This window comes from Ostrea edulis, chromosome 9, assembly GCF_947568905.1.
Source record: "Ostrea edulis chromosome 9, xbOstEdul1.1, whole genome shotgun sequence".
In the NCBI taxonomy this organism is placed as follows: Eukaryota; Metazoa; Mollusca; class Bivalvia; order Ostreida; family Ostreidae; genus Ostrea; species Ostrea edulis.
The window spans coordinates 22,565,106-22,578,711 of NC_079172.1; the positions used below are offsets into that span (position 1 = coordinate 22,565,106).

At 36.0% G+C, this 13,606-nt stretch overlaps 1 protein-coding gene across 4 annotated transcripts in view; it reads right to left on the bottom strand.

Annotated features, from left to right (window-relative positions):
- Window positions 1-13,606, bottom strand: part of LOC125659951 (serine/threonine-protein kinase 32B-like) — a 67,059-nt gene that overhangs the window by 12,855 nt on the left and 40,598 nt on the right. For all 4 annotated transcript variants that reach the window (XM_056148857.1, XM_056148858.1, XM_056148859.1 and 1 more), the window contains 4 exons: window positions 12,879-13,204; window positions 5,967-6,004; window positions 4,664-4,753; window positions 2,777-2,880 (listed from right to left, as the gene is read on the bottom strand). In XM_056148857.1, coding sequence (XP_056004832.1) covers window positions 2,777-2,880; window positions 4,664-4,753; window positions 5,967-6,004; window positions 12,879-13,204 — 558 coding nt within the window. The remainder of the gene's footprint in view (window positions 1-2,776; window positions 2,881-4,663; window positions 4,754-5,966; window positions 6,005-12,878; window positions 13,205-13,606) is intronic.

Sequence of the window (13,606 nt, forward strand, 5' to 3'; positions counted from 1 at the left end):
TACGAGAAAATTAGGGTCAAAATGGGCTTAACCCCTGTGACCGTGTCTCGTTATTATAAGCAACCATGACAAATTTCTATGTCTCATCTTCAGTCAAGTGTATTAAAAGTGACCCTGATGTTGGCTAAATGACCTGGAATATAAGCAATCTTTGTATACAAAGTGCTATTTTAAAACTGGACAAAATATTTTTCCCTGTTGTCAACACAGAACAGGTAGCCTTAGAAATTTCAACACTAAGTTGTTTAGGTACCCCCACAAAACCTGTGTAACTCAGGTACCCTACAAAACCTGTGTAACTCAGGTACCCTACAAAACCTGTGTAACTCAGGTACCCCACAAAACTGTCTGATTCAGATACTTGAAAAACTTCAAAAACAATTCAAGTACCCTTAAAACTGAGTTAATCTAAAAACTGCATGATTCAGACCACCTCAAAAACCCTGTAATTCAGGCCACCTCAAAAACTCTGTGATTCAGGCCACCTCAAAAACCCTGTGATTCAGGCCACCTTAAAAACTGCATGATTCAGACCACCTCAAAAACCCTGTGATTCAGGCCACCTCAAAAACTCTGTGATTCAAGTCACCTCAAAAACCCTGTGATTCAGGCCACCTCAAAAACTGCATGATTCAGGCCACCTCAAAAAACCTGTGATTCAGGCCACCTTAAAAACTGTGATTCAGGTCACCTTAAAAACTCTGTGATTCAGGCCACCTTAAAAACTGCATGATTCAGGCCACCTCAAAAACTCTGTGATTCAGGTCACCTCAAAAACTCTGCGATTCAGGCCACCTCAAAAACTCTTTGACTCAAGTAAACTCAAAACTGTGTTACTGTTAAACACGAAGTTCTCTATTGTATAAACTGTTGTGAGTTATAGTTTATTGATTGAATATTGTTTAATGTCCCTCTCGAGAATATTTCACTCATATGGAGACATCACCACTGCCAGTGAAGGACTGCAAAATTTACGCCTATGCTCGGCACTTATGGCCATTGAGGACGGAGGGATCTTTATTGTGCAACACCTGCTGTGACACGGGACCTCGGTTTTTTCTGTCTCATCTGAAGGACTGCCCCATTTAGTCGCCTCTTACGACAAGCAAGGGGGTACTGAGGACCTATTCTAACCCGGATCCCCATGGGATTATAGTTTATTAGTAACTTCCCTATTGTTTGAAGTGCCCTGTGTTATAATGAATATTTATATGTGGGTTTTATGCTCTGTGGATTTCGTGATTGTAAACAGATACAGATTGATTGAGCATTTATTTAACTGTGAGGCCTGGCTGTGATGAAATTGATGAATGACTTGTACCTGTTACAGAGTCACAATGAAAAAAGAGATGATCAAGTCAAACTTTGACAGATGAATCATTTATTGTAGAATTCTCATATGCTTCCAAATACGACAGGAGAAAGAAAATTTGAATTTACACCTTGATCCATGTACATTCACAGTTCTCTCTCTTTTGTATCTATGTGTGTTCTCTCTCTCTCTCTCTCATTCATATGGTAGAGATATAAATCAGGTGGATTTTTTTATCATTAATTTGTTTGTTGTGTCTTTCTAGTTGTCCACTTTGAATGGACATCAGCAAAGTAATATTGGTACCATGAGAAAGGTCTCGTCACAAGGAATACACAAATGAAATCCCTAGCACTAACATTCAAATGTTATGGCCGGCCAAGGTTGAAGTTTTTCAAAAATAGGCCAGTCTCCAAGGTGAAGGTCATGCGGTCAAAAATAAATAAGATTATTTAAAAAACAAATTGAAATAAGGTATTGAACATTTAAAATCTTATCCTTGTCTATCAAATTTTGGCTAATTAACATGTGATTAATCCTCTCATCAATAACTTTGCATGAACATGAAAGTACACATCCAAAGATCAGAAACATAGTTTTTGTAACTGAGCACTTAATTTGAGTCAGAAATCAACTAAATCTTCATCACTAATGTTTAGACACATTGAGAAAACCAAATCACCATGTCTTAACCATCATTTGTAAGTATCATTTAAACATAAGGGACAACCGAAACTAACACCAGCATTATCTCATCGGTCACCACTCCAAAAACAATTTGTCAATTGGTAATGAGCAAAAACGAGTGCAAATTTTTAGACCTTTCCTATCTCAGTCCAAGCATACAGAGACAGCTGAATCAATGTGTGGTAATCTTGAGTAGCATGTCGTGTGCGACAGAACCTTCATTAGACAACGTTAAGTTTTTCCTTTAGCTGGCTAATAAGCTTCATTATAGTCCATCACAAGAATGTTGTTTTTATATCCGCCCTCAGAGAACCGATCAAATTACTATAATCTTACACTCCCTGACTTTCATCTGTATGATATAGAACACTGTTTTTACATCACAATTTTTAAAAGATCTCTTGATGCAATACTGTCAAGCATGCAAGATGCCTTAAACTTTTAGCCCACTCACATATCACTTTTGAAATAAATGATATTCTTAGGAGATTTAATACATTTTGCAACTAAGTAGCCATGAACATATTTGGTACTTGTAAGTTTTGAAAGGCAAAATTTTTTATTGCATACCTATTCTCTCCAAAATCACATGCAAAATTTTATCCGTACAAAAGGAATTTTCTCAATCAGAAAACGGTGTTTCAATTACGCCTTTTTCTAAATGCAAAAGGAATTTACTCCAGATAGGCCTATTTACCAAAAGTACAACTGTAACCTACAAGTGTGTAGGATAAGGAGGAAATGGTGCTATTGCATGCTGGTATAGATTTAACATACCCTTCCTCTCAACATCTCGTAAGTACACACCCCAAGTGACCACCAGTCAACTGCGAAGTTATAGCCGGGGCATTCATCCAGGGCACAGGCAAAAATTTCTGGTGCTGTAGAAACATAGCAAAGTTCTTCATTAAAAACACACATTGTAAATTACACAGATAATTTCTGGTGCTGAGGAAACATAGCAAAGTTCTTCATTAAAAACACGCATTGTAAATTACACGGATAATTTCTGGTGCTGTGGAAATATAGCAGGAGAAATAAAACCTCCAGCTAAAGTCTTGCCCTCCCATCATTATCTTTTTCTTCATTTTTTTTCTAATTTAGCTGACATTTTCTTTGTTTTGCTCAGTTTATAAGCACACAAACATAAAGCTGCTGTTTTGTAAAAGTGCATCAATGATCATCGAATCTCCATTACTTACACAAATCTGAATGTAAAGCAGCATTCAATTTTTTTCTAGATAATAGCTTTGAAATTGTATACAAAATTTCAAAGAGATGTCAATGAGTTCATCGTACAATGTTGACAAGGTGACCACGCTAGATGAGTGACTGTTTTAAAGAATTCAATTATATAGGGTTTTCCATATTGTATCTAAGAGTTTTTCATATTGTATAAAGTTTTTCATCGGAAGGAATTTATTCAAATGTATAATATATATATAATTGAGATCTATGCCACATATATGTACAAATTATGCATATGGTACCAACATTGAAGGATCATACACATTATTATATACACTGATCACCAGTAAACAAAAAAAAACAAAAAACAAAGGACGACATACAATAGGTAACTGCTGAGTGGAGTGCTTTGGGAAGTTTGACTGTAATTATAAAAACTAGCTGTGACATTGTTCTTTTTCAAGGTGTATACGTTTCACAGCTCAATACAGGTTGCAGTTCAGAATCTCCCTCTGCATGAAAGTGGATAGAGTGATATCTACCACAAAGTAGCTCTCATTATTATAAACAAAGCAAGATTTTCATAAAAGGTATATATTCCAATGTTAAACTTTAAACCCTTATTGAAATCCTGCCTTGTCCCCCGGTGGTGTGGTCTTTAAAAAAAACCTGCATCTGCATTACATGAGGAAGCATATAAATCTAATTTGAAATTGTAGTCTAGCTTACAGAGGTTATTGACGAGATTTTAAAAGAATTTTCCTACATGTATATATATGTATATTCTTATGCAATTTAAGCCCACTTTGATGAAATAATGTATTTGGACATATATATACTTATTACAAAAGGTGTATCCAAGCTTTGTACAGGGGAACACCAATAACCTGCAATGCTCTCGAGTTCAACGTCAATTAATGAGATTTCTAACAATATGTTTATAATTCAAGTATTTGGAAAATAAAATGACACACTGGACTTTGATAGTGAGCGTTGAGCAAAAAATGATGAAATTCTACATTTTCAGCTTTCTTTTAATTTCAAATGTGTTTTTATTTGCCCAATGTACTTGATGCCAATTTTCACAGGTTTCATCTTCAGCACACATTTTTAAACTCGTTACTTTCATTTCTGGAGACCTATATGGTAAACTTTTCACATTTTAAGGCGAAAAAACTGGGTCCAGGAATATTCCGCCTCATGCTTTGAAGGCTTTTATTTGAAACATTGATATATAATCAAAACATATTCATTTATACAAAGTTTTACTGTCTGTTGAGAGATCACATGATGACAAACCTCCTTAATTTAACCTACCCATGTACGGAGTGGTGCCAGACATGATGACAGACCTCCTTAATTTAACCTACCCATGTACGGAGTGGTGCCAGACATGATGACAGACCTCCTTAATTTAACCTACCCATGTACGGAGTGGTGTCAGACATGATGACAGACCTCCTTAATTTAACCTACCCATGTACGGAGTGGTGCCAGACATGGATGTGGCGAGCTGATTGTCTGTAATCAATGTAGCAATGTTGAAATCTGTAATATGTACATGGCCTGCAATGACAATCAAAAGGTCCTAAGTCAATAAAAATGGCTATAAGTTTGTCCATTAATCTCAATAAAGTCTAAAATTATTGCGAGAGTCAAAAGAGTGGTTACAGATCCAAGCCTCCCTCATCAGATTTTACGACCACCGCCTTCTACCTGTGTACAATCTGGTCCATCTGACTCGATCATCTGGCAGATGAGATACAATTACCATTGTGTTCGGTCTGCCTTATTCTGGTGTGCAAGATGACAGCAAGACCAGACAAGTCAAAACCAATATCAGATTCGGTCAATTCAGTCTTCTTCGTCTCTACACAGGGTGTCAGATGTCTGGGGAGAGCTTGTCACTGGATCAATACGACTCTTACCAAATGGTAACTTTATCAGGCATACTGTCCCCTTCCTCTCCTTAAACTGGGCTTGTCCATCACTTTCTTTAACACATTGTGTATTACCATCTCACGATACAGTGTCATGAAATCTTGACAAACAGCTATCAATAATTCATCTTTTACAGAAGCTCTGAATCAAAACCAGAAGTCCTTTTTTTTTTTTTGTTGGTATATATATTGATTATTCAGATGTAACTTACTGGAAGAGAATATGGTCATCTTTGCAATTCATTAATTTACATGTATGAATCAGAGAAATGCATAATAAATTCATATTGCCTTCTAGTGGCTTCTATTTGCTCCTATTGATACATTTCCCAATACTAACAAATCATTTCTTCATAATGCTTTATTCCAATCTTTAATCAGATTAAATCTGAGATGGGCCTAGTAATCCACTAAGTAGTAGGTATAGTGTTAACAAGCTCCATGCAGTATACTTGCCAATTCTAACAGTTAATCATAATTACTGATATTAAATCCTTTTTGTATAGTCATCACATTTCGAAGTTTAGCAAAAAAATACATAAATTCAATGACAGGTGTCATATATTTTTATTTAAAATTGATCGCTCAATTTCAGGTACACAACAGACATACTTATGCGAGTAAAGAATACATTAAGAATTCAAATCTAATGGCTTGGTTGCAATTTGCATTAACTATTTGTAAAATTATGCGCCTGATAAAGGTTTTGCGGCAGATTGACATAAAGTTCTGTCTATAGCCTGACATACTAAGATTCAACGTCCCCAAGCTTTTATGATAGCACGGAACAAAAATATTCCATACATATTTATAAATCTTTCAAAAAAAGAAATTCTTACCATCTTCATCAAGTAGAATGTTGTCAGGTTTAATATCTCTACAAATTACAAAAAGAATGTAAATGAAGCACTATATTTCATATCATTTCAACATTCTTTATCATAAATATTTTGCAAAAAAAAAAATCAACTCTTTTTCCATGACAATTAAAATAGTCAAGACACTTATCTATGGGCAGAATGTGTCACAACCCACTTTTCCAATGTTACCGGGTGTGATATCATTATTACTGGGTGTGATATCATTGTTACCAGGTGTGATATCATTGTTACTGGGTGTGATATCATTGTTACTGGGTGTGATATCATTATTACTGGGTGTGATATCAACATGTTACCTGGTGTGATATCATTGTTACTTGGTGTGATATCATTGTTACCGGGTGTGATATCATTGTTACCGGGTGTGATATCATTGTTACTGGGTGTGATATCATTATTACTGGGTGTGATATCATTGTTACTGGGTGTGATATCATTGTTACCAGGTGTGATATCATTGTTACTGGGTGTGATATCATTGTTACTGAGTGTGATATCATTGTTACTGGGTGTGATATCATTGTTACCGGGTGTGATATCATTACTGGGTGTGATATCATTGTTACTGGGTGTGATATCATTGTTACTGGGTGTGATATCATTGTTACCGGGTGTGATATCATTATTACCGGGTGTGATATCATTGTTACTGGGTGTGATATCATTGTTACTGGGTGTGATATCATTGTTACCGGGTGTGATATCATTATTACCAGGTGTGATATCATTGTTACTGGGTGTGATATCATTGTTACTGGGTGTGATATCATTGTTACCGGGTGTGATATCATTACTGGGTGTGATATCATTGTTACTGGGTGTGATATCATTGTTACTGGGTGTGATATCATTGTTACCGGGTGTGATATCATTATTACCGGGTGTGATATCATTGTTACTGGGTGTGATATCAATGTTACTGGGTGTGATATCAATGTTACCGGGTGTGATATCAATGTTACCGGGTGTGATATAATTATTACCGGGTGTGATATCATTGTTACTGGGTGTGATATCATTGTTACTGGGTGTGATGTCAATGTTACCGGGTGTGATATCATTGTTACCGGGTGTGATATCATTGTTACTGTGTGTGATATCATTGTTACTGGGTGTGATGTCATTGTTACTGGGTGTAATATCATTGTTACTGGGTGTGATATCATTATTACTGGGTGTGATATCATTGTTACTGGGTGTGATGTCATTATTACTGGGTGTGATATCATTATTACTGGGTGTGATATCATTGTTACTGGGTGTGATGTCATTATTACCGGGTGTGATGTCATTGTTACCGGGTGTGATATCATTATTACCGGGTGTGATATCAATGTTACCGGGTGTGATATCATTATTACTGGGTGTGATATCATTGTTACTGGGTGTGATATCATTATTACCAGGTGTGATATTATTACTGGGTGTGATATCATTATTACTGGGTGTGATATCATTGTTACTGGGTGTGATATCATTGTTACCTGGTGTGATATCATTGTTACCGGGTGGGATATCATTATTACCGGGTGTGATATCATTGTTACTGGGTGTGATATCATTGTTACTGGGTGTGATATCAATGTTACCGGGTGTGATATCAATGTTACCGGGTGTGATATCAATGTTACCGGGTGTGATATAATTATTACAGGGTGTGATATCATTGTTACTGGGTGTGATATCATTGTTACTGGGTGTGATATCAATGTTACCGGGTGTGATATCATTGTTACCGGGTGTGATATCATTGTTACTGGGTGTGATGTCATTGTTACTGGGTGTAATATCATTGTTACTGGGTGTGATATCATTATTACTGGGTGTGATATCATTGTTACTGGGTGTGATGTCATTATTACTGGGTGTGATATCATTATTACTGGGTGTGATATCATTGTTACTGGGTGTGATGTCATTATTACCGGGTGTGATGTCATTGTTACCGGGTGTGATATCATTATTACCGGGTGTGATATCAATGTTACCGGGTGTGATATCATTATTACTGGGTGTGATATCATTGTTACTGGGTGTGATATCATTATTACCAGGTGTGATATTATTACTGGGTGTGATATCATTATTACTGGGTGTGATATCATTGTTACTGGGTGTGATGTCATTATTACTGGGTGTGATATCATTGTTACTGGGTGTAATATCATTGTTACTGGGTGTGATATCATTATTACTGGGTGTGATATCATTGTTACTGGGTGTGATGTCATTGTTATCAGGTGTGATATCATTGTTATCAGGTGTGATGTCATTGTTATTAGGTGTGATGTCATCACTATCAGGTGTGATGTCATTGTCATCAGGTGTGACGTCATTGTTATCAGGTGTGATATCATTGTTATTAGGTGTGTTGTCATCGCTATCAGGTGTGATGTCATTGTCATCAGGTGTGACGTCATTGTTATCAGGTGTGATGTCATCGCTTTCAGGTGTGATGTCATTGCTATCAGGTATGATGTCATTGGTATCAGGTGTGATGTCATTCAAAATCCACATTCTCCCCTATTCACTTTCCAACAACTGACCACTTGTTTATAAATATGTGTGTGTGCATATCGGTGTCTCACTGTATGTGTGTGTGTGTGTGTGTACAGTGCATGTATGTATGTGCCCTCAAGAACTCAGAATTAGTTTAATAAGTCTATCTGAAATTATATCTATACTGGCTATCTGAGCAATAACAAATTTAGAGTTACAGATCGAGATACAACCAATTTCTAGTTGCTGTCTTGAGATTTTTATCCCCCATGAGACAATAAACATTTTCCTGTTGCTGTCCTCTGAAACTCCAGCTCAGTGTATGCTACCATAAAGTTGCTAAATTTCCCAAAAATACAACTTTTTTGTAAATTTAGATAGAAATTACTTCAGACTACAGTGGTATATTTTCAGTTTTTTCTGGAGCACACTGGAAAGTTTTCAGTCATGATCGGTATACAGATATAAACTTATGGAAACTGTCCCTGTAAAACAGTGTACACAGCAAATTATATGGCCTCGGGGAATTCTATATTCTGAGGTAACTGACTGTTAACACTTTCAAATGACTTCTTAATTGATTCCACTTGATAATACTCATGTAGTCACATTCACCAAGAGTGTACACGGTGACAGAAAGACTAGAGAAATTGTACTGTCAATCAAATTGTACAGTGTACACAGTGACAGAATGACTAGAGAATTGTACTGTCAATTAAATTGTACAGTGTACACAGTGACAGAAAGACTAGAGAATTGTACTGTCAATCAAATTGTACAGTGTACACAGTGACAGAATGACTAGAGAATCATACTGTCGTCCAGGAACTGGTGTATAGATGACATCATTGAAATTGAAATTTGTAACAAAAGGCGTTTGTGCAATTAAATTAACTTATGATTGAGATCAACACTTTGACAGTCCCAAAATAATTGTTGAATTAATGAAAATGCTTGTAAACTATGTACGATTTCTTCCTACACTTCATGTACACAGATTAATTTCCATTAATTGTTTAATGTTTTGCTGCTGTTATCATGAAATTAACATTACAGGAAAAAATTATATTACAATGTAATAGATACAGACAGAAATAAAATGGATGAAAAATACTGTATATTAGGCAGGGTTATTTTCGCCCTGAGTTATTTTCACCTTTCTACACGTGTGCAGAAGGTTTCGCCACAATCTAAATTCGCCCAGGCATAGTTCTGTTGAATAGAGAGATAAGAGAGAAAACAGTTTTAATTTTGCCCAGTGACGAGGATGAACGGGGCAAAAATAAAACAAGAGTGAATATCTCCCTAAATACAGTAATAGATCTCACCAGGAAATGTGAAACAACCAGTAATAGATCTCATCAGGAAATGTGAAACAACCAGTAATAGATCTCACCAGGAAATGTGAAACAACCAGTAATAGATCTCACCAGGAAATGTGAAACAAACAGTAATAGATCTCACCAGGAAATGTGAAACAACCAGAAATAGATCTCACCAGGAAATGTGAAACAACCAGAAATAGATCTCACCAGGAAATGTGAAACAAACAGTAATAGATCTCATCAGGAAATGTGAAACAACCAGAAATAGATCTCACCAGGAAATGTGAAACAACCAGAAATAAATCTCACCAGGAAATGTGAAACAAACAGAAATAGATCTCACCAGGAAATGTGAAACAACCAGAAATAGATCTCACTAGGAAATGTGAAACAACCAGAAATAGATCTCACCAGGAAATGTGAAACAACCAGAAATAGATCTCACCAGGAAATGTGAAACAAACAGTAATAGATCTCATCAGGAAATGTGAAACAACCAGAAATAGATCTCACCAGGAAATGTGAAACAACCAGAAATAGATCTCACTAGGAAATGTGAAACAACCAGTAATAGATCTCATCAGCATGATCAGGAAATGTGAAACAACCAGTAATAGATCTCACCAGAAAGTGTGAAACAACCAGAAAGGAGGGGTGAGCTTTGCATCATATTCTCCATATATGACAATTAAACTTAAATAATTGCTGAAATTTGTAAAAGACTTTGTAATAAATTGTCACAACACCTAGATTTTAATACATACATCCACTATACGATCATATTGGCCCTGACCTAGGGCCTGAACCCCTGACCCAGGGGCCATGAACTTCACAACTTTGATAGAGGGCTTCATGAACTTCATAATCACACATTTAGTTTTTGTCAAATAAATATATGGGAGAAGAGAAGATTTTCTAAGATTTATTACATTTTGACAGTTCACTACATAGTCATACTGGCCCTGTTGTAGCTAGGGCCTGAACCCTTGACCCAGGGGACATGAATTTCAAAAATTTAGTAAAAGGCTTCATGGACATCATAACTATGCATTTAGTTTTTCTCCCACATGTGTGGTAATAGAAAAGAAGATTTTTGAAAATATGGCCATTTTTTAACATATTTGGCCCCACTCATGAGGCACCAGGAGTGGTAAGGTCATAAATTTCACAATTTATATTCCTTTTATCCTGGAGATGCTTCACATAAAAATGGTAACAATTGGCCTTGTAGTTTTGAAGAAGTTAAAAATGTAAATTATCAACAAATGATGGATGACACAGGATACAGGTCAACGGCAATAGGTCACCTGAGTCACTCAGGTGATCTAAATACATGTAGCTATAAAACACTCTTCTTTGATCCACTGTAGGAAAATATTAGATCCATAGGTCTGAACAATGTGAACATAATTTTAAATGATAATGAAGTATTGTACAAAAGTTGAAGGCTATCTGACAAGCCCATATGGGAGAAGTGTTCTCAAGCTATTTTACACCCTCTACCCATCTCTGTTCCACTATAACTTTAAGGAAAACAGTTGGATCCTCCTGTCCCAACAATATGGCAAAGAAGCATTGTACAAAGATTCAAGTCTAGCAAAGAAGCATTGTACAAAGATTCAAGTCTAGCAAAGAAGCATTGTACAAAGAGTCTAGTCTATCAAAGATGCATTGTACAAAGATTCAAGTCTATCAAAGAAGCATTGTACAGAGATTCAAGTCTATCAAAGAAGCATTGTACAGAGATTCAAGTCTATCAAAGAAGCATTGTACAGAGATTCAAGTCTATCAAAGAAGCATTGTACAAAGACTCAAGTCTAGCAAAGCATCATTGTACAAAGATTCAATTCTAGCAAAGAAGCATTGTACAGAGATTCAAGTCTAGCAAAGAAGCATTGTACAGAGATTCAAGTCTAGCAAAGAAGCATTGTACAGAGATTCAAGTCTATCAAAGAAGCATTGTACAGAGATTCAAGTCTATCAAAGAAGCATTGTACAAAGACTCAAGTCTAGCAAAGCATCATTGTACAAAGATTCAATTCTAGCAAAGAAGCATTGTACAGAGATTCAAGTCTATCAAAGAAGCATTGTACAAAGATTCAAGTCTAGCAAAGAAGCATTGTACAGAGATTCAAGTCTATCAAAGAAGCATTGTACAAAGATTCAAGTCTATCAAAGAAGCATTATACAAAGATTCAAGTCTAGCAAAGAAGCATTGTACAAAGATTCAAGTCTATCAAAGAAGCATTGTACAGAGATTCAAGTCTAGCAAAGAAGCATTGTACAAAGATTCAAGTCTATCAAAGAAGCATTATACAAAGATTCAAGTCTATCAAAGAAGCATTGTACAAAGATTCAAGTCTAGCAAAGAAGCATTGTACAGAGATTCAAGTCTAGCAAAGAAGCATTGTACAGAGATTCAAGTCTATCAGATAAGCCATATAGGAGAAGTGATCACAACATCCTCCACTCCTCTTAGATCCACTATTTAGATCCACTGTAACTTTTGGGAAAATAATTGGATCCCTCTGTCCCTACAATATGCACATCTACAAACATCAATGAAGCATTGTACAATGTTTCAAATCTATCCAATAAGCTATACAGGAGAAATGTTGAAAAGATTTTGTGATGGACAGACAGACAGACTGACTAGTACAAAAACAATGTGAGAGGGAGACATAACTACAATTAAATTTCTAAGCATAGTAAAAATCTTGTCAAGTTTGATAATGTGAAGTAGCTGATTGATCAATGAACTGTAAAATGTAAAGGAAATCTATAGATACCCAAAGACCATAAACTGAGAATAAACTTAGTCAAAATTTTGATTACTTATATATCTCAAGATTTATGTAGCACAGGTGTTTAAAAGACTACAGGATTATAAAAAATTCAAATGCAAACATATACTTGTTTATGATAATTATTTCAAAAGTGAGCTGAAATTCAGACTTTAGTCTATTCTAAGTTTATGGTCTTGGGGCTATAGGTCTATATAAAAAAAAATCAAATGAGAAGACAATTTGATCATTGATTCTTTTACCTGTGAATAATATATTTCTTTCTAAGGTAATCCAATGCTAAGGCTATCTCACACACATAAAGTTTGATGTGACTCTCATCAAATCGAACTTCCTGCTGAATATGGAATCGCAAATCGCCTCCTAGAAGTAGATCAACTACCATGAACATGTCCTCCTCGTCCTGAAACGTGAACCAGAGGTTGACAAGGAAAGGATGGTCTAAGGCAGACAGTATTTCCACTTCACGGAACACATTGCGGACAGCGTCCTTACGAATGCACATTGTCTTGTTCATGTATTTCATAGCATACATTTTCTTGTTGTCTCTCTTCTGCACAATGCACACCTGTTAAATAACAATAAATGTTTGTAAAACACATGCCCCCCATGGTGCAAAATTGAAAAGGGTTATACACACGCATCATTTAATTGATAATTCAAAATATTGAGCAGAAAATATCTTCCTATGTCAAGAGTGGATTGACCATGTGATCTAAAAATCAATAGGGGTCATCTACTCCTTATGCTGTACCAGTGATAAGGGGTCATCAACTCCTGAAGATGCAACAGTGTACCAAGTTTGATGTCTGTCAAGCAAAGGGTTCTCAAGATATTGAACGTACATTATATATTCCTATGTCCAGTTTGACCCGTGAACTTTGACCATATGACCTCAAAATCAATAGGGACCATCTTCTCCTGAAGATGTACCAGTGTACCAAGGTTGATGTCTGTCAAGCAAAGGGTT